This window comes from Aspergillus fijiensis (genome assembly GCF_003184825.1).
Source record: "Aspergillus fijiensis CBS 313.89 unplaced genomic scaffold BO72scaffold_104, whole genome shotgun sequence".
Taxonomy (NCBI): Eukaryota; Fungi; Ascomycota; class Eurotiomycetes; order Eurotiales; family Aspergillaceae; genus Aspergillus; species Aspergillus fijiensis.
This window is the reverse complement of record NW_024469080.1, coordinates 8,530-35,917: the sequence shown is the minus strand read 5'-3', so window position 1 is coordinate 35,917 and position 27,388 is coordinate 8,530. Positions and strand designations below refer to the sequence as shown.

General features: G+C 38.7%; 6 protein-coding genes and 1 non-coding gene across 7 annotated transcripts; 3 read left to right on the top strand and 4 right to left on the bottom strand.

Moving 5' to 3' along the window:
- Positions 1–243: 243 nt before the first annotated feature.
- On the bottom strand, positions 244–934 carry BO72DRAFT_463891 (uncharacterized protein; the record flags this gene model as incomplete). The annotated part of the gene is made up of 3 exons (XM_040946615.1): positions 244–695; positions 739–748; positions 878–934. 3 exons carry the CDS (start codon positions 932–934, stop codon positions 244–246), a joined length of 519 nt encoding a protein of 172 aa, XP_040795361.1.
- Positions 935–2,188: 1,254 nt separating this feature from the next.
- BO72DRAFT_392194 (uncharacterized protein) lies at positions 2,189–2,674 on the top strand (the record flags this gene model as incomplete). Its single annotated transcript, XM_040941892.1, has 3 exons — positions 2,189–2,304; positions 2,375–2,481; positions 2,571–2,674. Coding segments are annotated over 3 exons (327 nt in total), but the record flags the coding sequence as incomplete, so codon positions are not given.
- Positions 2,675–3,852: 1,178 nt separating this feature from the next.
- On the bottom strand, positions 3,853–5,194 carry BO72DRAFT_463889 (uncharacterized protein; the record flags this gene model as incomplete). Its single annotated transcript, XM_040946614.1, has 3 exons — positions 3,853–4,313; positions 4,548–5,132; positions 5,176–5,194. The coding sequence occupies 3 exons, from the start codon at positions 5,192–5,194 to the stop codon at positions 3,853–3,855; spliced, it is 1,065 nt and encodes a 354-aa protein (XP_040795359.1).
- A 1,407-nt stretch (positions 5,195–6,601) lies between these two features.
- BO72DRAFT_463888 (uncharacterized protein) lies at positions 6,602–8,422 on the bottom strand (the record flags this gene model as incomplete). The annotated part of the gene is made up of 3 exons (XM_040946613.1): positions 6,602–6,762; positions 6,926–8,039; positions 8,099–8,422. 3 exons carry the CDS (start codon positions 8,420–8,422, stop codon positions 6,602–6,604), a joined length of 1,599 nt encoding a protein of 532 aa, XP_040795358.1.
- Positions 8,423–12,463: 4,041 nt separating this feature from the next.
- Positions 12,464–13,956, top strand: BO72DRAFT_503573 (uncharacterized protein; the record flags this gene model as incomplete). Its single annotated transcript, XM_040949123.1, has 3 exons — positions 12,464–13,081; positions 13,210–13,320; positions 13,381–13,956. Coding segments are annotated over 3 exons (1,305 nt in total), but the record flags the coding sequence as incomplete, so codon positions are not given.
- Positions 13,957–16,199: 2,243 nt separating this feature from the next.
- On the top strand, positions 16,200–17,921 carry BO72DRAFT_532789 (BTB/POZ domain-containing protein; the record flags this gene model as incomplete). Its single annotated transcript, XM_040950458.1, has 4 exons — positions 16,200–16,647; positions 16,705–16,810; positions 16,882–17,427; positions 17,905–17,921. Exons 1-4 carry the CDS (start codon positions 16,459–16,461, stop codon positions 17,919–17,921), a joined length of 858 nt encoding a protein of 285 aa, XP_040795356.1. The 5' UTR covers positions 16,200–16,458.
- Positions 17,922–26,874: 8,953 nt separating this feature from the next.
- On the bottom strand, positions 26,875–26,946 carry BO72DRAFT_t302. Its single transcript has one exon. It is a non-coding gene; the product is annotated as a tRNA-Ala (tRNA).
- Between the last annotated feature and the right edge of the window lie 442 nt (positions 26,947–27,388).

Below are 27,388 nucleotides of genomic sequence, written 5' to 3'. Positions count from 1 at the left end.
TACTAGGAAATACTAGGTAGTTGCTTCAGGATTTTCTTTCCATCCACTCTCCAGTCTAGACACCACCTCCTTGTGGAGTCCATGGATATAAGTTAGAACTAACTACAACCCCAATGAATGGTTTTACAACTAAGATAAGATACCCCAATCTCAGTAAGAGAGAGAACAAAGATAAAAGGCCAAAGACTCCAAGACTGTTCGAGAACAAAAGTGACCACAAAGGGACCCCCGGGTCTTTGTAGCTCACGGCCACAGCCCCGCGATCCACGGGAGGCACAAGCAGAGTCCTGCCACAAAACAAAACCCTGCCACAAAACTCGAATCTTCCGGATTATCCAAGCTAGGGATCTCATCTAGTCCTGACTCCTCCTGGCTTTGGCTTCCCTGGGGTTCAGGAAGAGGCTTCGACGCCTGAAGCGCCGCCATGATGCGCTCCGCGCTCCAGGTCACCCCGTACCTGCCGACTGCCGTACGTAGTTGCTCCGTGATGGCCTTCCGCGGAACCCGCGGGGCATCTTTGCCAACCTCGGCAATTTTCGTCAGCCCACATTCCCTGTCGAAGTTCTGGCCAAGGCCCAGTTGGTCCCGGAGAATCAAGTGTACCGGGGCCATGACGAATTCTGTCGAGAGGGAGTCGTAATGTAATTGACTGTCGATCAAGTGGAAGTACCCGGCCATCCCTCTTTCAGAGCATACTTAATTTTAAGGTACTATACTAGGTATATACTAGGTACATACTGGGTATGTACTAGGTATGTACTAGGTAACTAGTAGTTCCTCCAAGAGAGCCTGGAATCCACCATCTTCACGCTCCAGGCTTCCATCAATACCCTCCAACTCCAGTAAGCATGAAGCATTGACTTTCGAGTCTTCTCACCCGTGTCAGGTATTCATAGCTAGGATAGCCTATTGCGCTGAAAACCACTATCAACATCCTGACACATATTTATTAATAGCTGCAGAGGTATTTGTCGAGAGTTGAACTTTAGTGGTGATGTTAGATTTATGATCGGCTGAAGTCCTTGGTGGCCAGATGGGCGGAGCGATTTCTACTGATGGTGAGCATCACCACGCCTACAACATTGACTTATGGAAGTAACTCGGCTTTCCACAGATGATTGTTATTTACATGATTCAAGTGAGCCGATAAGGAGGTGAAAGCAATGTTACTGCGAAATTTATATAACATGATAACCTGCCTAGACACGCACATAGTGGCTCGGTGACCCGATGAGCCGGAAAGCATAACCTCGTTCGCGCTGTGTTACTGCTATCCTTAGTCCTCTCCCTTCTGACCTTCTTGATATCCTTTGCTTGGTGAGCAGCCCTGAATATTGCCGTGGAGACTGACATAGTTTATACTAGTTGCTGACTGGGCCAATCTCGTGTTTCTGCGTGCGATACGAGCAATTCATTCCCAGTTTGAGAAATCTCTCCATGCCGTGTGCACTGTGAGATTTGAATGATGAGCTCTTCTTCCTCGTGGAGTTTCGCATCTTTCTGTGGCTTTTTGCCTTGTTCTGAGCATGTACTCTCTCCGAAGCGTTTCACATACTGGAGGTATGTCGTAATACTGTATTAAACAGCGTCATATCCACCCCATCGCATGACAATGATTTTAAGCCTGTAGACATAATGTAAGCATACTTCTTTCTGATTATTTGTGTATCATATCCATGCTATTGCACTGCTCTCGTATGCAAATAAACCTTGCCACCCATGATCTATATATCGTCTAGACGCAAGCTCGGTCAGATTTCGAATTTTTACGTAATTAGTTTATTCGGATACAGCAGGAATTTGGGTTATAGAAGTCCGCATACTGCTTGTAACCAGGTTGCAGAAGATATTGCTTGTTCCTTGTAACGTTACACCATGAACTCTTATGAACTATGCAGTTCGCGCGTCGTACAACCTTGAGATCTACTGCTGAACACGAGATCCAGCATAGAGAATTCTTCTATGGTAGGGCTGACATTGTCCTGTGCTGACGCCAGCCTGACTACAGGCCACTTCTCAAAACAATAACAAAATCGATCTGCGCGGCATAGTTGAGCGTTTGGCTTCTAAGCCTGATCTATAAATTCGGGGCTCTTCACCTCTCTAACCATCCTCCTCCTCATCAAGTTTTTATACTACAAACAAGCCAGCCAACCCCCAATTGATACGCTTTGTGAACACATCATCCGCCATCATGAGTGACTTCATCGGATCAAACAAGTATACCATCACGCCCCGCCACACCGACAAGAAACTCGACCTATACCAGGGCAGCAAGAATGACGGGACCACGCTGCAGATTTAGTATGGTCTTTCTCTGGCTCCCGCCGTTCAACTCTGTTTTGTCCGGGACCAAACTGACCTCTCGTTGTAGCGAAGCGCAGCCTGGCAATCCGAACCAGGAGTTTGTTTTTGCCGATGTGGGCAACGACGAGTACCTGATTCTGAATCTGGGTAGCGGCACGTACATGACTGCTAACAGTATGAAAGAAGTTCCTTTTCCCCCGCCTTCTGCCCCCTACCCTACCCATCTCCGGCTCCGATGGGAATCTTCCTAATACATTCGATAGGTGAAACTGACGCCCCCGTCACTGGCAATCTCCTCCCGCCCGTTGACCAGAGGGTGCGCTGGAAGGTGGTTCCGGTTCGCGGTGGAAGTGGAGCCTACAAGTAACTGACACTCTTCTGCTTGGGAGCATACCTCTTGCCTTGATTCCCCCATGGAAAGTTCACCCGCTAACCGTGTCTGGATTGGGAATCCTAGCCTTTACAGTGTTGCCTATCCGGACCTTGTGATGGATACCTTCCGGGCCGGGACTGACAACGAGACTCCGATCGTTCTCTGGACCAACAATGGAGAACAGAATCAGCAGTTCTTCTTGAGACTCCCCTGAGTGGGATACTGGTCCGTCCGAGGAGCGCGGTGGCCGACGGGGCTTGGCAGGTCGCATGTATGCCTGTAATTCGGGTCGGAGAGAGAGAGAGAGAGAGAGAACGGACTGAGGTTGTGTAATGTACCTGTGGGCCCCAGCTACCGCGCATTTGTGGTGACCATCTGGCCTTATCTGCATTTGATTGTTTCTCGTTGATTTTGTCTCGTTCGTCGTTTCGCGGCATGTGGACCCACACAGTCCTTTGAGGCCAGGATAGGTAGTGAATCAAGTTTGCATAGCTCGTATTCTGGAGATGCCACTTCTAGCCTCGTCAGAGAATAGTGCAAGAGTCTGCTGTAGTAGGGGTTTGTTCTGCAGAATCGACTGCGTATGCGCTCACTGCCATCGGGCGTCTATACCTGTGTACACTAATAATCACGCCGTTCGGACACGCATTAGATACTGTAATTACGAGGGAGAGAATTGCCCTTAACGCATACTCCAACATCGACCGCAGGTACAGGAGATCGACGCCCGGTTTCGACAAATTTTAACCAGCAGAAGTGGATTGGCCGTTCAGCTGCTGTCTTTAAGGAATTCAGAACTAGGACCATGTAGACCTGATTGGTCATAAGAGAGCCGATTCAGTGATCAAGCACGATCTATCATCGTCCGTGAATCCTATGTTTCAGGGATGCGGCAATGATAAAAACCTCCCCTGCTTAGCGGTCTGCCTGAGATCTAGAGGCATTGCCCTTTTGACTTCCATCTTCGCTGCTAGTCCAGTATTGTAGTTGTGAGCGACATGGGTGATCTGAATACCTTAGGCACTCCCGCTAGCACTTGTCCATTCTTTCTTCTCTAGGTTTTGGTCACAGAGCATCTGGCTACGACCCTCCATGCTTTATGTCGCTCTCGCTGACGGCTCACTGCCTCCCTGTCCAAGCGCTGAGTAGAGCCTAGAATTCTCGGCGCCTCTTCACGGAGCGTATCGTAGACAGCTGGACATATCACAGAATGTGTTATTTCGATGGCTTTCGGCGCAGTCGCAAACCAGATCGGAACTGCAACCAATGCCCCAAGCCCTGTTAGAGCGCCCGCGCCCACGCTCACGCCCAGAGCGAGACAAGCACCGATGGCACCCCACCCCACTGCTGGGCATTGTTGTGACAAGTGCGGCACCTGCAGCTATTGTATCCCAGTGTCCAGGATCGAGGAAGGAGCCCCGGGGGTGCAGCGGGGGTGCAGCGGGGAGGTTCATCTCGACGACCATTTTGCCATGATAGAGTTCGCCCTCGATTCGAAGTGGATACAGGTCAGCTGGGAAATGCAACGGCTCACGGATGCATAGTTTGTACCAAGATGGGACCAGCACGTGGAAAACAATGTCCTTGCCATAGTCCAACTCTGCCGTCAATCGTCGTCGGTATTTTGCATATCCTGGCCAAGCACATCGAAGTTCTTTCTCTTCATGCAATACTCGAGCGGAAGGGGGCTCTCGCTCGCCAGTCGGTCGAATGCGAGGTACCAGATTGTGTCCCGGTGGAAGACGAAAACTCGATGATAACGCCGGTCAACAGGCGCAATGTCTCCGAACTGAGATTGAACGAGATCGTAATACATGTCTGCCGTGGCCATCTGGCCCGCTGCTACCCGATGCCGTCAGACAATTACCGTCGCGGAGCTCGGTGGAAATATAATTCAGTTCTTTGATCACCTGAGCCACTTGTGTGGCTTGGACGATTTGGGGTCCGTGGATTCTCACATGGTTGACAATTGGATTGCAAATGCCGTGGGCGGCTTGGGAGTTCTCGATGCGGCTCACTGCGATGTTGTTGCTGCTGCTGCTGTCTATTCCTAAGTTCGGACATGGGAGGCTAGCACCGGCCACGAGTGTCTCTGGGAGAGAAGCGTTTGAAGTATCGACAGCTATCGTTATCAATGTGGTTCTTGTCATTATTTCCACGGTCATGCGGCTAGCAATAGCTTCAAGGTCTTCGTCTGGTGTGTACCCCATGGACTCGGAAGACCGAATGAGGTATCGATATAAGCCCCGGCAACCGCGCGCGGAGAGGGATAGAGCTTTCATAGCTGCCACGTACGGCCAAGTACCAGGAACAAGGGCGAGAATGGTCAAAGCCTCGTCAACTTCGCGTGCAACTGGCCCCACTATAGGCCCCACGATTTTCGCCACCTCTCTGGGGTGTTTAACCAGCACATCATCGACGAAATGGGCATATGCTTCGTGGGGAAAGGGGTCTGGATAAAGATGTTTGACAAGGCTGCCAGTCAGAGGTTGTACCTGCAACCATGCCGGCCATGTTGTTGGTGGTCTTCAGCTTGAGGCTTCTATACCTTGGAATTCGACTCCAAATTCATCTGGAGAAATTTTGAGGTGAGAGTTCGTCAGCGGCCATGGCCGGTTCAAGTAGGTGAGTAAGTTGTATAGAGTCACCTTGTAACGCTCTCTTTGCGTCAGCTCGCGGGAGCCACTGTCTGCATGCAGACAGGGCGTTCTACTCGCGATAGAACACGTAGCTCTAAGACGACGTTCAGCAGTGGAAGGACCGGAATCCACGGCGCTATGAAGCCCTATTAACGCGGGGCATTAGCGCCGATTGGGTCTGAAGTCACATGTAGTATTAAGTACCTGGTACTCTCATTGCAAGCGCTGGACTTTAGAGCTAGCTAGCTGTGACCTGGCCAGGACTTATCATCTGGGTCGGCTCTTATTGGGTCAGGATTTCTACTGTCGTAAGAATTCCGGAATAGTGTTAATGCTTATCAAATTTCTGAAAGTTACAGGCAAGTCTGACAAAAAAGAAATGAATAAGGACATTTCAACCGGAAGTGTTCATTCTTTTTCCAACAGAGTTAAAATAAATGAAAAGACCAAAAACATACAACAGAAGGGATTCGCTGGTGGTCACCCACCCAACTACTAACCTCCCGGCGTGTGGCTTGAGTACGGCTGAGCGGACGGGAAGCCCTATTTTCCACACCCTGTGGTCGTATGTAACTGTCAAGGATACTATTCGAGATATCCGGAGTGTTTGACCAATCAAATTGTCCGATCACCATCGCATTATACACCTGTACCGAACTAGAAGGAGGATTGGCTTGGCTTCATAGATGCGGCCGTTGGAATCCTCTGTAGGCGCATCAACTCCCATCACAATGGTACGAGTTGCTGGCTGTATATCGGATTGGAAATGCTGCTCAACACGAGGGACAAACCCGAGCATTTGTTGCTAGGTGACATACACATCGTACCCCGAGGTAGTCTCCAGCCCCAACACCAAAAACATCTCGGAATAGGGGACGATAATATGTCTATAGATAGCGATAAGCCTGCCTCGGGAACGAGCCGGATACACGGATTCTGGCCCCGTAATAACGTTCTTTGGCTTGATAATGCAGGCTGGTTCCCCAATCTCGTGTCGTGGTATTAAGGCTCGAACATAAAACAAACAAACAAAGAAAACTCTATTCTCTGTCAGGTGGAGATTGAAGGTGTCGAACCTTGGTGTTCCAGCTGAGCGTCAAAAGAAAACACGGGATTACGAGCCTGGAACTTTATCCCAGAGACCAAAACTCGGCACTATGCAATTTCAAGGTGATATTTCAAATAAGAAGCAGCTTAATATGACAGCTGAGCAGGATATAGATAATTTGAATGCTACTTATAATACAAGCCTCTGAATGTGTTCGTTTCCAGTTACCATCACCTAATTCAGATCCATTCTTGCTCGCGGTTGGCACAGTGCTGTCGTAGCATAGTATCTCTTGCGCGTCTGACCACAGAGGCAATTGATCAATTGATCAACACTGACACGCGCGAGGTAGTTTAGTCCAGGTCGCGCATAATCTCGTTCAGAGAACTCAGATTCTGTGACGATAATGCGACGATGGACTTAACATCCTCCACATCTCGCAGGCTGATGTACCTTCGTACGGTTCCCAAGTCATGGTTGAGTTGGTTACCCCCAACAGGGTTACTTTTCTTTCCCCAATAATTTTCAAGCCCACGCTTTTAGCTTCAACCCACTTACCAGTGGTGAGGGGGAACCAATAACACCATTCAACAGTTTTTGGCCCAGCATTTGGCCCTCCTTTCGGTCGATGGATGTCTGATGGATTGCCTTCGTAGTCTCCTACGTCTTCTCCCTTGCCCGACGTGTTGAACAACACCCGACATGCGGGGATCGAAATAGTGTCGTCATTGTACTTGACGGAAACCACACAGCAGTCATAGAGCTCCATAGCGTTACTTTCCGATCCCTTCAGCCATGCTGCAGCTGCCAACAGCGTATCACCTAGAATACCGGTAATGATGATACTTGATCTATTCTCGAAATCGGAAGGCAATGCCCGTCGGATATCTGATTTCACAACCACATTATAACTCTGTAGCTCCTCCGTGTACGAGTAGTTACCGCGTGGGTGAAAGGTGATCTGATACCTCGCCAAACCCATTACCAGGTGCCACAATTTCTTGCGTCCATCAATGGTCAGTTTGTCCAATGATTCCTTATTCGGCGGATGGCACCTGGGGTTATCCGCTCCCTTGGCGAAGTGGGAGAAGGCATGCCGCAATAGAACCCATACGACTTGAAACACAGTCCAGATACAGATGACGCTCTCCTTCTGCTTTTTCAGAAGGGAATAGCCGTAGGGCAGCGAGCAAGCGTACGCCAGTGCGCCAAGGCTCCATGCCACCTTCCACACGGTGCTGCGTCGAAAGTTCTGAGGGATGCCTAGATAGACCCTGCGGCCACCGAAGCCGGCTTTTCGGGCCGTCGGTAAGTCTCCCGCGATAATGTCCAGCACATGGCCGCGGCTCCGAGCGTCCTCGCAGTGCTCCCGGATTCTGCCTCTCCAGTGTAACACGACTGCATGAAGAAAGAAGACAGTGTAAGGCGCGATACTTGCAAGGCCAAGCCTCAGGGCATTGAGATAACACAAGACAACAAGCTCACTGAGCTTGGCCAGGGAGAAAGCTAGCCAAAAGAGCTCTTCCTTGGCTCTGGGCTCGTGCGAGCAACGAGTGTCAGAGAAGGAACACACTGTCAGAGCCTTGTCTTGCTTGCATTCCGGCACATCGCGTAAAAGACTTTCAGTGTACGCATCCAATGCGTAGACATCGCGTGGGCAGCGATCTCCAGCCTTTGATTCTGGATTAGCACCGGTAGCAACAGGCACCATGGTCAGTTTAGGGGACGTACTCCATAGACCATTGCCACGGCGGTTGGTCCCAGCTCCCGCCTAGCTGACGCATCGCCGATCGTCGAATCGAGGAGCAGTCTGAATCCGAGAGCCGAGTCGGTAGACTCATCTCTCAACTTGATAGATTGCCGGAGCCAGTCAGGAATTGCCGCTGCAGAACACGCCTTCAAGACTTGCAGGGATCCAAACACACTCATCCCCGCCCAGGCCAAGCCGCTAGGTCCTTTTGCCCCTAACACCAACGGCGTCGCGTTGGACGAACCGATGATGGTGGCAATAGGAGCAAACTCAACCCATGACTTGGCAAATACTGATCCTGGCATGTCGGCTATTATATACAAGCCCGTTGACAGATACTGTTTGGCAGCGAGAGTCAAGCTGCATCATAAAAAGACTCTAGGGAAGATTCTGTGAGTCAAAGCTCGATTATTTATAGAGAAAAGAATTCTTCGCAACAAAAGTAGGCTCAATAACTACTTTGGTGTAACTGTAGTGGTGACTTAGCGTTTACGCCATGATTTGATCTTTGATCTGCTGAAGGTGGCAAAGCTACGACGCGAAAATTTAGGCTTGGATCTTACTATGCTTAGCGACCAAAGATTGAAGCCGTGTTCTGCGCTTGGGAATATGCTCATCTGACCCGCGAGACACCTCGATGATAGGTCCCATGTATTCAATGTAGGTTTCTGTTGGATATTAGTAAGACCAGTTAAGATCGTCGCTCGCTATTAATAGCCCATATAAACATCAACTTATCTTAGACCGAGCCAATCCTTTCGATCTAGACAGATCTAGACACGATATCACGACCTAACTAGCAGACAAGGGCGATGGGAAAATATAAGTGCAGCTAGTCCAACACTTTGTTTTAGTATCCATGGTTTCAAGACTCTTTTTCCAAAGGTGCCTCCTCAACCTTAAGATGCCCACCGCAGGCGATCAAAGACTTTGCTAGCTTTGATCAGGACCCAGTAACTTTCATACACCATCCTAGCGAGACAATCTTGGTTGTCACCGTAGAATAGGGCAGTCCTTGGACTCATTTGTCGCCTTGTTAGTTGTGGGCATGTTGAGTTAATCTTGTGAGTCAAAAGGTCCGAAATAGTCGACAACGCCGCTCAAACAGCCCAAAAGTCCATAACTGACACGAGTAGCACTAGGAAGGTCTCGCTCCGCTTTTTGCAATAAGCGTTCCAAACCACGGCAAGCCGTGGGTTTCTTGATCCGTGATATATTAACCAAATTAGACACAGTATTAGCTGACTGTGCTGAGATCGCCAGGTCGAGATGGTGGGGTTTTGCTGGTCCAAATCTTCGTCATGACGCCATCCCGATAGGTCTCTAATAGAACCTCGACATATTATTCTGTTAGAAAATGGGGGTCTGTTGACATAGTTGTGCAATGGTACAAGGAGTTATACCATGAGGTTAAGATAAAATGTACAACATATTCTCTTGCAAAAAGGTTGTGAAATTTTTTAAAAGGATCTGTATAGGCGTTTCGGCCCCCTGGCTACTCGAGTTAGCATAAGCAAGATCAGCAAGCCAATGCTTCTTAGTTTGCTAGTCTGTTAAATATCTCCATATCGATTGGAATAAACCACTTGCGTATAAGATTTGATGTGTATCCTCAATTCGAATGCAGAATTTGTCGATGGAGTCTCTATTTGTAGGTTTAGTAGGGTTCTCTATTAACGGCTACGAAAGCAGCCTCTGCTCTTTTGTGAGCCAAAGCCTTCTTTCCAATTAGAAGTATTCTCTGGCCGCTCGGCCGCCAAAGTACGCAGTAGTCAAAGGAAATTCTTAGCGTTAGATATTTCCTTGTCAAGTTTCTCTTATAGAAGAAAGCTCAGGAATAAAAAAACATACAACAGAAGGGATTCGCTGGTGGTCACCCACCCAACTACTAACCTCCCGGCGTGTGGCTTAAGTACGGCTGAGCGGACGGGAAGCCCTGTTTTCCACACCCTGTGGTCGTATGTGCTAGATCTTTTGCAAAAGTTAATGATTGAGTATACGCAAAACAACATCCTCAACCGAAACCCTTGCTAGCAAATAGTGTCATTGCACAAAGAATTTGGTAAAGTGCTCCTAGACTATATGCGAGTACGACAAGCTATCATAGGCTTGCGTTCTTATTCTCTCTACTGTCTCTCATTTTCTAGGTTTCTGGTAGATTCAATTGTCTTTCCTCTTTCTTACAGTTCAAAGAATACTAAGCTAGACAACGGATGTATATTCCGGTAGTTATACTTCGGGGTAATAACTGTTGCGTCGAATCTCGCTCGACGCCACTCCCCGCCACCCCCAAAACCAGAGGGACCTGCCGAACTTACCCAATCCCTACATCCTCTCCCTCAAACAAAAGCGAGGTCTTGCTTTCTCCTCATTTATGAGAGTAATCTGAGCTCGGTATACTCTTAGGAGATACAGACAAGCTGAACACATGTGAATAAGTACTAGAGTCAGTGGCGGGGTAAGTATGAATTAGGGCTAGACTAGCAGAAACGAAGATGAGAGTCTCAACCTCTCTTTCTGGAATACCACGGGTGACGGCTGACAATGAGCACTATAGGCTGAACAAGGATCCGGAGGAAACCCGACGTTTGTTGTCAATGTCAAGGATTCGATATACTTAATTTTGCTTGTTGTTGGGTAGACAGTCTTGCGTATACTTGCGTATACTCTCTAGTGCTGTCGAGAGAGACTTGCTGATAAAACCGTTATCTCCTCTAATCTCCTCGGAAGGAGCATCGCTTTAATTTCAACATCAGCACCATTAAATCCTTGGCCCTAACTTACCTACTGACCTTGCCCCCAGATGGGATAAATTACGAAGACCTCAGGGATCCTCATCAAAAATGCGGAAGAAAGCCTGAACATCCTCCTCGAACTCCGCCCATACTTCGCCATCAGACGTCATGGGATATACCCATCGACCTTGATACACAAACTGCTGCGGCTCGTAGTCCAGCTCCGGGAACTCGGTGAACATCCGAAAGCTGTTTTGCGAGGAGATGAGGACCCCACCCATCCTTTTCCAGTAAAGATGCGGGTGCGCCTGTCGTTGGTGCCACCATTGCCTTCGGAGGATTTCCATCGCGGGGAGCCAGTCGTCGGTGGTGTTTTTCCAGCACTTGAGGATTACGACCAAGACCCTTTGGTCGTTGCGCTGGAGGGGATAGACCTCTATGTTGTCGCACGGGGTGGAGAAACTGTATGACAACGGGAAGCTTGCCATTTTCAAGGTGAAGATGGCTTACTTGGGGACTTAAGGTGTCAGATAGAAGAAGGGCCTGGTGTGAGTCGACAGCTTCGTATTAGCCATATTTAAAGTCCTGCGTTCCGAGTGTGGAAGTTTCTTTGTTCTGTGGTTCAAAGGACTTGTGCCCCAGGAGGAAAGTAATATTTCATAAAGCATCAGACAAGGGTCTTAGATAGGGGCTTTCGTATGAGTGCAGTACAGTATAAAATGGATAAGTTGCAACTATTAGGGTGTCATAAAGCGGCTGACTTATCAGAACTGATTTTGTATTAGTGCCCTAAGCTTTTCTCTTATCTCGATTACCGAGTGTCATTATATTTTGAGATAGACCAAGGGAAAGGAGGATACGAGGGAAAGGTCGAATTCGTCTGATTTGAATGAATGGACTTTTGTTTGAGTTAGAACTTTGTGCTTGACGCGATCCTGCTATGGATCTAGACATCTGCGAGATCAAAGTTAATTAGACGCCAGGGGTTCAACATGCAGGCATGTTTCACGTGCAGCGCGTCCATTGAGGAATGATGGCGGTTGGATCGCACACCAACCGTCAGCATTCTTGCGCTTTGCCCCACGCTGAAACTCACAAACTGTTTCCGTTCCGACATGTGCTTGTTCCTCGGGACTGTAAACAAAGGATTTATCTCGCCCAGCATCCTTCTTGATTGGCGCCTTCCGCACGATGAAAGAAATTTTTACAACCACGGACGCTGCCATATAACCTCAGAATGCATATATTCAGGATAGGCCTCATCGTATCTAGAACCGGGCAAATGCGTCAACCCCTTCTCTACTCATTCACAATCTAATCTCTGATATATTTTCACTCGCTTTCCATCCTTCTACTTTCTGGTGTCTTGGGACCGGACCAAGTGCCATCTTTCCTTTTGCCGTTTTTGACTCACCATGAATTAACAATAGAACAAAGAAAGCAAGATTTTCACGACAAAAAAGCGCCATTAGCCCTTTCCAAAATGCTTCTAGCTCTGACGCTGGCACTAGTGCCAATCGCTCAGGCCGCGAATCGTGCAGTATTTGCGCATTACATGGCAAGTATATCATTCTCCGCAGCCAGCAGTGAGTAAGCCCTAATTCACCTAATCAGGTCGGCACCACCACAAAGGACCATATCCAGCAAGATGTCGACGACGCGATCGCGATGGGTCTCGATGGCTTCGCCTTGAATGTTCAATGTCCGACCGATGCGTTCGCCAAGGACCTAATCCTGGAGATGGGGCGCTACATCGAGGCGCAGGAGCTCCAATTCGGGATCTTTATCAGTATGGATGTGTACGCCTCGGGAGGGGCATCGTGCGGCAGCGCAGGCGCTGCCGACTACGTTTCCCTGTGTCAAGAGGCGATGGCACTCGAGGCGTACTACCAGGTTGACGGCAAGTATGTGGTCAGCACCTTCACCTCAGGTGGGGGCACGTGGGAGACGTGGAATCATTTCAAGGCCTCATTGTCCGACCTGGGGTTCGAGGTGTATTGGATCCCGGATCTCGACGACACGGAGGGCTACTGGGACAGTCAAGCGGGCTGGTGGGATGCATGGGGCAATCTCACTGATGGCCTCTTCAGTTGGGAATCTGCCTGGCCAAGTCTGGGACAACAGGCTTCGAAGCAGACTGGTGGGCTGGGAGGGATTGCCCGGGATCAAGTGGTCATTGACGCGGCTGCTAGACAGGGTGCATCCTATATGATACGCTTGTCTTCCTGTGTATCTTTCTGGTCTGAGCTTTTCACTGATGACTGTCAACAGCATTGAGTTTGATGCAGTATAAGAATTCAGTATGAGCAGCTTTCACAATGCTCCCAATGAAAATTTCGAGACTGACTAGGACTGAGCAGTATGGAACAAATATCTATCGCCAAGGTGGAGAGAACCTCATGCAACGCCTGAGCAACATCTTGAACATCCAGAGTAACACGTTGCAGTTCGTTGAATACATTACTTGGGTAAGAGTCATCTGTACCAGATTTGGATGATAAAATATAATGCAGAGCTAATCCAAATAGAACGATGGTCCCGAGGGACACTATCTTGGGAATCTGTGGCCGGAACAGAATGACGATGCTGCGCTGAACAACTACGCCAACATGACGATCTGGCCTCATACAGGCCTGCAGCCGCTCATCCACTCGTTTGCGACCGCTTTCAGGGCGTTTCGGGGCCCATCGGAAATGAGACCTCAGAATGGGAATGAGGCAGCCGGCGCCATCTGGTACCAGACGCCGGCCTTCGATATACCGTGCCCTTTTGAGGACATCGGGGAGCCTACTGCCACCTTCTGGAGCAAACCTGCAGGGTACGAGACATTTTCCAACACGACCCAGTGGGCGGTTGTTCTCAATGAGACGGTCGGAGGTTATAACCCCAGCGAACTGGCGCTCTTCATCGCCACTGGTGATGGTGTTCGGGTGGTGGCCAGCAACTTGACTGCCGGCCTGAATTTCGCTCAGGGCCCGGATGTGCATGGCGGGAGCGATGTTACCATGGTGTTAGCTCCTATTTCCGGTGGCGACATCCTTTACCATGCCTCAGGAGGTAAATGCCCTGATTCATATTGTAGGGATGGATTCTACAACCTGAACTATCAGGTCTTGCCACTGGTACCGGGGCATACGACAACCGGTTGTACCTATGAGACCTCTGCTCTGCGATACATCCCTTGGAACAGCGCGAATGCGGCGGTTGGTTGTCAGCAGTTGCTGTTGAATGCATCAGCCACGGACTCCTGGTATCTTAGTCAAGCTGGGCTGGCCTTGGAATTCGAGACGACTCGTCATTCTTTGTCAACTCGCCGTGCTCTGACAAGCACACTCCCGAGCCTCGATGCCCACTTTAACGCTTTCGATGGGGTCAATGTCACGAATTGTGCAAATCTTAGCGATAACAGCTCCTGCTCCATACCTGAAACCTGCCCCTTGGGTACTGACCATGTGCCATATTTCTTTGCTCAGCGCTCTTTCGCAATTTTCCAGCGGTGCCTGCGGGACATGGCTTCAGAGGTGTTTGGAGAAAATCTCATATCCGCTCTGGAAATTGACAATCTGGTCAACAGCATAACTCGGTATCTGACACTGCATAATGACGAGGCCGGTTTGGACAGGGTCAAAGGTGCCGTAGCTGCGGGACTTACTGTTGTCAGAAGCGGGCTCGGTCCAATCGACAACTTCGCCAGCTCCTTCGCAACACTGCTCGGCGGGATCTTCAGCACTATATCCGCTGTTGATACTCCCACTGACCCTACAAACAGCAGTGTCTTTCTTTCCGATCCTGGCAATGTGTTGAGAACTCGTTTCTTCGCCGGGGTCCAGGGATACAACAACAGCCTCTTCCAGCTCGCCCATGCCGTCTTCGCTACCGGCAATCTCTCCTCCTTCCCAGGCTATGCACTTGACACCTCCAATGATCGGTTCGGAGCCTACTACACTACCCGGCTACCCAAAGTCTTTGCCGGGGGCCGCTTCTCCGACCCCAACATGGCCTGCAGTAATCTCGCCGACGAGCTCATCCTGCCTATCCAGCAGGTCCTGCTCAGTCTTCTACTCGCCAGCGCCAATGTGTACATCGTTCAGAATGGTCACCGAGTCGAGGAGTGCGCTTCAATGTGGGGCGGAGTGGTGCTGGACCTGGACTCTGACGACCCCGTGTGCTACACGCTTGAAACTCCCGGATCCGGGGCAAGCAACACGGACATCTCCATCCCGCTCAGCGGCAACGTCTCGGACCTGATATATAGCACTTATAAGATCAACCAGACTGCTCTGGTCAGGAGCTCCCTGCAGTGCCAGTCAACAAAGAACCGCTATCATGCAGCTTACATCCCTCTCCCGACAGTCATTCCGGGATGCGGATACTCGACCTCCTCCCTCCCGTCGTGTTTCTTCAACCTGCCCGTCCTATACACCAACTATACTGCAAGTATGAATAGTTCGGATGAGGGGATATCGGGCACTCCCTGCCAGGTGCGGGGCGGTACCCCAGCAGACGGGTTGGGTCACTATCTTCCCTCGAATTTGGCTGCCGTTTTCACCGGCGAGTTCTGTACCTGTGTGTCCACGGCATCAGAGTCATTATCTTGATTAGCAGTGACCCAATGCTGGCAACATAAGCGCGCATAGCCAGAACGGAATCCGGCTTCGAGGAATGCAAGAACGCAGTGTGTCTTATAGTCTATCGGCAGCAACAACTCGCAAAGGGCCGTATTGGCCTGGAGTCAACTTTTATAATGATAGTCATGTTGCCGAGGGGAGATGAATAGAAAGAGCGGGGAAGGGGCGGAGGGCGAGGCTCAGGGGCGAGAGAACTGCTACGCTCGCCTACCCCTTCAACTACTTCGAGGCGACAAGCATTGAGCATTCTCTCGCCGTCATCGCGATTGCTAGACGTAGGTCAAGACTCCGCTCTTGGCTTCTATGGTGTATTCCTCAATATTGTAGCTTTCTCGAACCTTGGAGGGCACTGAGCATTCCGACTCGGTGAATGGTCTGCGTTGGCAGACTTTCGCTCTTTCGCCTTTTGTCCGGTTCATCTAATGGAAAGCTGACAACATCAGATTCTTGAATCACCTTAATGTGCATCATGGTCCTTGTTAAATGGGGCTTGGCGAACATTTCGAAAGCGTTCTCTTCAGATTGATCACCGCAGTGACCCAGTTGACAATGACTTGTACATTGGTTGGCGGAGTGGTTGTAGACAGGTGATCAGGATGTGAAAGAGATGACAACTAGGAAGAATATGAGAATATAAGGCCAGGAAGAGAGCTGTAAAGTGCCAGGAAGATAAACAGGAGGTCGGCAAGATAGTAAGTAGCAGGAGATAAAGAAGTGAAAAGCCGACTGTCGAAGAACACGAGAGATGGGTGCCTGAGGTTGGGAACCACCGTGACAAACACAACATACACACCACTCTGGCGTGACCAGAACGCAAGTGAATGACAGCAACCAAGGTCCTGTCTCCTGACAGGTTTCCCACATCAACTCCCCTGTTATCTCTTTACAAATCATCACCTTCTTCCACCTTTCACTCTCTCGTTTCCGACTCCCTTACTTTTTTCTGATCTGACCAACTACACCTCGATATCCGTCAAGATGGCCCTCAAACGTAAAGAGTCTATTGACCACATGGACACAGTCAACGACCTCGTTTACAAGAAAGCTAAGATGGGAGAGTACACCGACTTTGCCCTGGAGTGTGATGGTGTCAAAATCCCTGTCCATAAAGTGCTTGTTTGTTCTCAGATAAAGGCACTCGCAGCTGCCTGCGCTGGAGGCTTCAAGGTCCAATTTAACCCGCCCAATTAGACCGATCTACAACGAAAAGCTAACTCTAACAAGGAGGGTTGTTCCGGCGTTTATCGAATTGACGAGTTCCCATTATCCTCGATCCGCCATCTGGTACAGTTTCTCTACACCGGAGACTATGACCTTCCAAACGACGCCGGTATGTTCTCACAAGGTTAACTGTGACTTCCTTGCTGAGAATCAGGCTAATTGCAAATGTTTGTGTGGCAGACAAGTCTCCCTTGGACCCGAACCTCGTGCTGCCTCCCTCTCTTTCCCCCTCCCCCTCCTCCTCTTCCTCTTCCTCTTCCTCTTCCTCCTCCTCCTCCTCCGCCACCGCTACTACTGCTGCTATTACTACCGCTGCCGTCACCGCGGATCTCTCGAAGAACCTTGTTGCACACATCCATATGGCCGAGATCGCGGATTACTTCAACGTGCCGGGACTCAAAGAACTCGTTCACAAGAAGGTTGACGAGACGCTGCAACTGCCGTGGTCCCCGGAGGGCTTCGTCGATGCGGTGACGATGGCTTTCAAGATTGGCGATGATGGCGTACTGCGCGACAAGCTTGCAGCGACTGTCGCCGACCACCTCGACGATTTTCTAGGGACTGACAGTCGCATGAATCTCTTCACGCACGATGCGTCCTTCCGAGTCCTGCGACGCTTGAACGAACAACTTAAAGAGTCGGAGAGACGGACAAAGGGATGGCAGATACAAACCAAGAAGTTGCTTGAGCTACAAACACGCCTCGCACAGCAATTGCGAAGCGAGCGTGAGTTAAGCAATGGGTATCATTGTGTCGTGACCCATTACCAATCCGGTTTTAATGTCGAAATCACCAGCACTTGCCTGAAGTGTCGGGCTGTTACAACCAAAAACTACCATCCTGGCGGTTTCAACATTACGTGTAATTGCCGTGCCGCATTGAATCAATGATCGACGGTCCCAGTATTCTCAGGTAGAATGACAGTCTGGAAAATAAGGCTGCTACTCTATAATTGTGGACATGTTGCTTGATAACAGCTGGCGAGCCTACAGGGCTGTATTCGAATGGTAAAGGGGTTTCGGACATTCATAAATTGCTGGTGTATTTTGGGGAAGGATATCTGGATTATAGTGGGCAGCCGAACACAACCAAATGAAACAACATTTCTGCTGCGTGCAATCTTGACTATTATGATTTCCGATGTCGTTAAAGACGGATTTGTACATCAGTGAAGTGGAGGTTTTTCTTTACTGATTCATAAAGCGTCTTCGGTAACGTAATCGTCAGCCGAGCGAGCCACGCAAGCGAGCGAGCCAGCAGATCCACCAAATACAGCACCAACATGGATTCTTAATTTATATACAAATATATGGTGTTTTAAAGCCTTAATTATACTATTTTAAACATCTTTTTATACAGTTCTTCGGTTTGGACATCTTATATATATATGTCCTTAAACACCGTACTCGCTGCACCTGGAAGATGCCCGGCGGCGAGGCTGATTCTGATTCTTAATCTGAAGGGCTTTATTCTTTTTATACTTATATTAGAATGCTTCTCTTACTTCGTTAATAGTAAGACTATTAAGGCCTGTAAGCTGCTTATTTCTTCGTTGTTTCTTAGTATTTAATCTTTTATTCGCCCAGCGGAGTTCTCGAACTTTCTATTCTAATAAAACCGCCCGGTTTAACGCCATCTCAGCACCTTTAAAGACGTAGCCTAAGGCTGACTTTATTGGTATATTAGTTATACTATTAAGCAGTTATTCAAGTCTTGTCTCTTACTATAAGGGCTGGAGGTGAAATAGCGTGAAGAACAAATGACTCTCGCGAGTCTAAAGATGCCATTGTATTATCTTAAGATGTTATTACTAATCTTTTTAAGTCGCGAGATACTACTTCTAATTAAAAGATTACAATCGGCTTACTTAATTATTATATAACTGATATTTAAGGTTATATATATATAGCTTTCTTTTTATAATATCTATAAAAATTAGAAGAACTAGTCTAGTTTTTATAACTATTTTTTTTTTTTACAGAAAATAGATTATTTTTTATAATAATACTATTAAAACCTCTTTTTTGTAAACCGCTTTGCAGAAAATTAAAATAATAGAAAAAATAGTTTTTACTATTTTTATTTTTATAATAAAGTATTAGATTATCTATCTAATATTCCCGCGGTAGTTAATTTTAATATATAATCTATTATTTACTAAACTATTTTTTACAGTAATATTTAAATAATTTTTTTATAAAATATTTAGATAGTTTTTTATAATAATAATAGTTTTTTTTTAATAAATATAAATAGTTTTTTTAATAAATATAAACGGCTTTTTTATAATTAAAATAATAAATAATATTAAATCTTTTTTAATTTATTCTTTTAGACCGCCTAAAATATTTTATAGTTAAGACTAGTAAAGCTATTCTCGCAGAAATAAGATCTTTTTTTATATAAAAAAACTTTTTTTTTAAATCTCCAGCTTTTTTTTTTTTATAATATTCTCTTTTTTTTTTTTTTTTTTTTTCTCTCTTAGTAAGTTTCTTGCGTGGTATTTCTTTTAAATATTATTATAAATTAATATTTATTAATTTTTTTTTATAGCAGCTATTAATATATCTTATTAGTTTTTTTTACAGCTTAATTTTTATAAGAACTTAGTTCTATCTTTCTTTTTTTATAAAAGTCTAACTAATTTTTTTTTATAATCTATTATTTAAGCTTTATATCCGCGGGTTTTATTAATCTATTTTATTTTATTTTTTTTATATAAATTATCTACAGAACAGGTTCGGACTTAACTAATTATTTATAGTATTTTTTATTATTTTTTTTATTATAAAAAAGAATATCTTTACTACTATTACTACTATTAGATTTATTACTATTATTATTATAAATATATCTATTTTTATTATATTTACTATTATTATATCTATTATTATTATACCTATCCTCGCTGTATCTGCTGCTGTTATTACTATTATTTTTTTTTTATATTACTATTTATATTTATAGAATATAAATTTAGCAGTTAATTATAATTAATATTATTATAGCTTTTATAATTTTTATTTTTATAATTTCTAGACTTTTTTTGTTTTTAGTAGATATATCTAGAATTATTTAAAACTAATCTATATTCTATAAATAGATTAATAATAATAAATAAAATATTTTATAATTTATTAAGCTGTTTATTATAATCTAATTTTTAAATTATAATATAATAGTATCTACTATAATACTAGATCTTTTTTTTAAATAAAATTATAGTTTTTATTTAATTATAAGCAGGCTTAAATTTATAAATCTATTATATAATTTATACTATATATTAAATAATTAGATCTAAAACAGCTGGCTGTTTAAGTTTAGTTTTATAAAAATATTTTTATATTATAAATTAGCTGGCAGCTGCTGTCTGATTAGATATATAAATATTATTATAATTTTTTTTCTAGAAGAGTCTTTTATAATTATATTAATAAAAAGATTAGCTAGTAGTATAATAATTATTTATATATAAATAATAAATATTATTTTTTTATAAAATAAAATTATATTTCTATATATTCCGGTTGTTATATATTATAAATATATATTATAATTTATATTAGAATTATAAAATATATAATTACAGATAATTTATAGTTTATATTTAATCTGGTTTTTTTTAGTTTTTAATCAAATTTTTTATATTTCTGTAAGATAAATTTCTTATAAATTTATAAATAATATAAATTTATAATAGATTTTTAAGTATTTTTTTTATTACAGTATTCTTTTTATTTAACCAGTATTTTAGTAGTTTTTTTATAATATTATAAATCTAGCAGTATTTTTAGATAATATTTATAATTATTTAAATTTTTATTTTTTTATAAAAAATATTTTTATAAATTTATTTTTTTTATTATATAATACTTGCGGAGTAGAAATATATAAAAAATATTATAAATCTAAAGATCTATAAATAGCTTTAATTTATAAACTTATTTATTTATTTTTTTAATTATACAGAATAGTTTATAATAATATTAATCTAATTTTTTATTTAGTTTTTTTTATAATAAGTTTTTTATAGATAATTAAATCTTCTGATTTATTATAAAAATAGTAGTTTTATAATTTCTATTATAAAAGTTTTTCTAATATTTATAAATAAATTTAAGATTTATAATTATTTTCTTTTTTATTTTTTTAATTTTTTAAAGATATTATTTTAATTTTTTTATAGGATTTTCTAGTATTTATAAGTCTAGTGCTATTATTTACAGATATTATATAATTATTATAAAAAATAAAAAGTATTTAGTTAATACTTATAAAGAATTATTATAAATAAATTTTATAAATAATAATATTTTTATTTAATTATCTTACTTAAAATTAATATAATTTTATAGATATTATTTTAATATATTATTTATTTTTTTTATTTAACTATTTATTTACGGGTAATAGATTATATTTAAATCTTATTTAATTATAAAAATATAAATAAAGTCTAATTAAAAGTTTTTTATAAAAATTAGTTTATAATTTATAATTACTTTACCAAATATTTTATATAATCGGAAAATTTTTTTAAAAAGATTATTACAAGTTCTTCTTTTAATAATATTTTATAAATAAAAATAAAGTAAGCTATTTTACTAAACTAATCTACTATAATTATAATATTATTATAAATCTTTTATAAGTTTTTATTTTTATAAATATTTATAGATAAACTTATAATAAAATCTATAATTACTTTTTTTAGAATTTTATAATAAATAATAATAGTTCTAATAGATTTTATTATTTTTTATAAATTATCTATCTACTCTAATATATTTTATATATATAATAGTAGTCTTATATAAATTTAGCTAGTTTTAGCTATTAAAATTTTTATAAAACTAGTTTTTAGATTCTTATTCTTATAAAGTATTTTATAATAAGATTATTATATAATTTTATAAGGATTTTTAGTTTTAGCTAGTAGTTGTCCGGAATATATAATTTTTCTATAAAGTAGAATAGTTTCTAATTAATATTTTATTATAAATAATTCTTTTTTTATAAATATTTTTTTTTATAAAAAAAGCTGCTTCTATAATTTTTTTTTATTTTATTTTAAATATTTTTTTATAAGATTATTTTTCTGTAACAGCTGGAGTAGTTTTTATATAAGATTAGTAAATAGATTTTTACAGTATATATTTTTTTTTATAATTATTTTTATTATTTTTATATAAAATTCCAGCTAGTTTAGATTTTTTATAATATTTTTTATTAGTAATATTCTAATTCTTATAAAAATAGCTGTACTTTTTTCTAGATTTAAAAAATTATTTAGCTACTGTAGTATTATTTTTTTAAGTTTTTTATAGTTTTTTTTTATAATTTTTTTTTTATAGTTAGATTATTATAATAAAACGTCTGCTGGGTTCTATAATTCCGGTTTATATATTAAAAAAAACTTAAATATTATAAGATATTATATCTATTTAATCTGTTTTTATAATAATTTTTTATTAGTTATAAAATATTAGAAACTTTTATAGTTAATAACTATTTTTATTAAATATTCTATATTCTTAAGCTAGTATTACTATTTTTTAAATAATTTTATAATTATAAAAAGCTTTTAATTATAAATATTATAATTCTATTCTATAGAAATTATCTTCCGCGAGTAAAATACTACTAGTTTTTATTAATTTTTTTAATTTTTTTATAATAGTATTCTACTAATTATAAAAACTAATATATTAGTTTTAATTTATAAGAATTTTTTTTTAAAATATACTATAATTATATTTTCTATAAATATATTTTTTAGTTTTTAAAAACTCTTGCAGGCTTTTAATATTAGAAAATTATATTTAGTTTTTTTTTCTTTTTTTTATAAAATATTTTAGTTAGATTTATAATTAGTATTATAATTTATAAATATTTTTTAATAAATTATCTATACTAATTTGCAAATCTAATAAATTTTAGTATATTTTTTATATTCTACAGCTTAAACTAATTATAGATTATTATAATATATTCCGGTTTTATATATATACTCTTACAGCTGATTAAAAATCCTAAAAAATTAATTTTTATTACCGCAAAATAATACTTATTAAATTTTATATATAATTCTGTATTTTATAATATTCTTAATATTTTAAAGATCTATATTTTATATATTTTTAGATTATATAAATATATTATAGTATTATTTAAATAAATAATTATAAAATTGTCCAGATATTCTGCGAATAGAAAATTTATAAAATTTTAAAATTCTATAAATATATTTATTAGTTTAAATAATATAATCAGATATTTAAATAATTTATATTTTATTTAGAATATTATTTTTTATTTATATTCTTCTATAATTCTAATTCTATAATAAATCTTATATAGATTTAGTTATATAAATTAAAAAGTCTTTATAAGTTAGTCGATATACTTATTAATTTATAATAATAAATAAATATTTTTTACTATTTATTTATTTAATTTATAGTAGTTTATATATACTTATAGATTTTTATTTTTTTTATCTGCAAACAGAACCGGTATGTCTATTAGTAATTTAAAATATTAAATCTATTTTTTTATAAGTATTTTTTATAAATAGTTTTATAAAATCTTTTTTTTATAGATAATATTTTATATATTTATTCCGGCTTCAGCCGGAAATTCTTATAAAAATTAATTTTTAGATTAATTTTTAGTTTTTATATAAATAAGCTTATAGCTTTCTTTTCTATAAATATTATTTTATATTTATAATATTATATTAGTATCTTTTAATTAGTAGTTATTTTATATATTTTTTTTATTATTATTAAATAAAAATTTATTTTTATAAGTTTTTTATAATAATTTTTTCTACTATAATCTATAGTATTTTTAATATATAATATTTATAAAATTAGAACTAATACTTATTAAATTTTATAATAGATTTCTATTATTTTATTTAGAATATTTTTAGAACTATTTTATTTATTTTTAGTATTATAATTATAAGATCTATCTAGTTCTTATAGTATTTCTAGATATTTTCTAGATATACTATAAATATTATAATTTTTTTTAACTATATATTTCTTTATTTAATCTTTTTTATAAATATTTTCGCCGGAATAATTAACTATTCTACTTATTTAGTAAGTATTACAGGTACTAGATTTACTTCTATATTATTATTTATAATAATCTTAATTTCTATAAGATATTTTTTTTTATAAAAAATCAGCTATTTTTTTAGTCTTAAATTAGAATAGATTATAATTTTAATTTAGTTTAAAATAAATACTGTAATTCTACTTACTAATTATTTTATAAATAGTTTAGTTAACTAATAGTTTTTTATTTAATAATCTATTTTTTTATAATTATAATAAACTCTTAATCCGAGAATTTCTATAAATATTTATATTATTAAAAAAGATTATTTTAGTCTCTAAATCTTTTTTATAAAACTATTAGTTCGGGTTTTTAGCTTCCGGATCTTATTTATAAAAATAATAAATCTATAACTTTTTTTTAAAATCTGTTTATAAAATATTATATTTTTTATTTATTTATATTATTAGCTTAATACTAGATGTAATCTTGTAAGTAGTATAATAAGATCTTATTTTATTATAAAAAAAATTTATTATTTATAAATCTTTTTTTAGACTGTAAAAGAAAATAATATAAAAAATAAATAAAATTATATAATATTAATATTTTATATCTCGCGATCTAATTTAGTTTTTATTTTTTTTTTATTACTAAAAATAAATAAACTTTAGTTTTTTTTTATAAAACTTAGTTTTAAGTATTCTTAATCAGATTTTTTACTATTTATTTACGGGATTTTTTAGCTGTATTTTAAAAAACTTATAAAAACTAGTCTATTTTTTTTTATAATAAGATTCGGCTGTTTTATCTTTTTATAGATTATTTAGAATATAGTTTAGATAGGCTACTATAATATATATTTTCTAATTTTTATTTTAATTATTAATTTTTATAGTTAATTTTTATCTAGTAATAAATATATAATAAATAATATAATTATAAATATTATATTATTTTTTATTTATAAATAGATTAATATATATACTAGTTTTTTTAGTCTCCGCGGTACTAGAGTTAGAATTCTCTAGATTTTTATATAGTTATTTTTTTATAATATTAATTTTTAGTTTATTTTAGATATTTGCGATCTATCTAAATAATTATAATTATTTATAAAGTTTATAAATAAAAATTTATACTTTTTTTTTATTATATAAAACTTTTTTTTTACAGTTAATATATAGTTTTTTATAATCGGATTAGAAAAGTTACTTCTGATTTAGCTTTATATATTATATCTAGTTATTATTTAACAAACTATTTTATAAAATATAAATAATAAGATTATAAAAATTAGAAATAAAATAATATAAAAAATAAATAACTTTTATAAGTTTAAAAATATTATTATATTATTTTAAAATATTATTACTAATCTTTTTAAATTATAAAATACTGCTTCTAATTAAAAGATTATAATCGGCTTATTTAATTATTATATAACCGATGTCTAAGGCTATATATATATAGCTTTTCCTTCGCGGTATCCGCGAAGGTTGGAAGGGCTGGTCCAGCCCTTATACTTACTTTTTAAACTAATTTGTATTAACAGATATTTTTGAAATTATTAACCGAGAATCTTAACTATTTGGCCGGTTATTAAAATCCTTATAAATCAGCTTGTTAAATACTTGGCTTGGATTATATAGAACTAAATCTAAAGTCTTAAAAATACTCTGTATATTAGCTTTTTTAAATACTATAGTATAAGTCTTTAGATACTTCTCTAAGAAATTATCTTTATTAATCTTTAAATATTAGGTATATATAAAATGTTTTATTAAGCTGTAATATACCTTCTTAAGAAATATAAAATAAAAAACATCTAATAGCTGGCAGAGATATAATAAACCAGAAAATATATAAATAAGAATAATATAATTTATATAATATAAATTATTAAATTTAGATATTAAATATAATTTATAGCTATTAAGAATTAATAGAATATATTTACTAATTTATTGGTTAATTATTAATAAAATAAAATAATATTCAAGCTAATATAAACCAATTTTATTGCTTATCCAGCTATTTAGAGATATATTAATTTTTTAATTATCCGGAATTAAGACTTTATACCAGCTTACTATATAATTTATTTTTTTAAAAATTAAGTATAGTTTTAATATCCAGCCGGTAGTATTAATATACTTGATTAAAGTTATTTATTTACAGTTATCTGATTATATAAAAAAAGATTTTTCTAAACAGCTTAATTAAGTAACTACTTTAGCTATTATAATTTGGCCTATTATAAAGCCGGTTTTATTAAAGTTAAAGATATTTTTTTTAAGAATTTTATACTCTAATACAGTCTTTTAAATATAGTTAAACCAGATCTATATAATTTATAAATTCTTATACTTCGTCCGTTTGGTATCCAGCTGATAGAAATATTAACTTTTTAAAGTTTTATAATATATAATAAAGTTTATAATCTATTTTTTTCTACAGTTATCAGCTTTTTCTAATTTTTATACTTCTAAAGCAATATATTAGCTATTTTATAAACTACAGAATTTTTTAAAAATATATTATATATATTAAGTAAAAAAATCTACTTTTTAAATATTTATTCTTCTCTCGCAGTAAGTTTATACAAATTAGAGCAAGTTTTTTAACGAAATAAACGGCTATTTATACAGTATTAAAGAGTTAAGTAAGAAATATTAAAAACATCAGTAGCTTTACAAATTAAGATAACTTGACCGGTTTTTATAGCTTTAAGAGTAAGATAAATTCGGTCTTTTTAATACAACAACTCTTTTGATGATTTTGGTATTTTTAGTAGTATAATTAACTGCTGAATTACTTCAGTTTTGGAGGTGGAAGGATTCAGGGGGGGTGGCTCGCTCGCTTGCGTGGCTCGCTCGGCTGACGATTACATTAGTGTTATCTTACGGATGAAGCTACTGGCGCATCCTCCAGCAACTGGTCAGTTATCTGGGCGTAAGAATCTCTGCAGCAGATCTGATCGCCCTTCTCTAAAATTAGTAGATCACTCCAGAGCGCGCAGACCCACCACCCGCCTCAGCATCTGACCACAGATCTTCTCCAGCTAACGGAGATAGCAACCAAAAAGCCAAAAAAGGATGGAGCTGCGGGGAATCGAACCCCGGACCTCTCCCATGCTAAGGGAATATTATACCACTAAACCACAGCCCCAATAGATGCTTGAGGACAGGAAATTTGGCTTTCTGAGCGCGAATAAAACCAAGAACAGATAAAGATAATGGAATTCGTTTGAAGAGGCCGGGGGCAGAACTGAGCCACATTGGAAGGAATGGTGTGCAAATTGATCTTGTGTTAGATAATGTTTTCTCATTGTTCTTGTAATGGATCTCTGCTCAAGTGACTCAAGTCGGCAAGATTTTTGAAATCTGTATAATCATAGTGCGGTGTACTTTTCGGGACAAGAGGTGAATTGACTCGGCGAGATCTTACTTGGTGCTAAATATCCATTTTTTGATGACTTTGTACTCTCTCTTTTCCAGCTTCTTTTTCCAAGCCGCCTTTTTCTTTTTGTTTTTTTTTTTTTTTTTTTTTTTTTTTTTAGTTTTAATTCCCTTCATGGAAATAAGAAAGTATCGATAGACGTACTAATGCC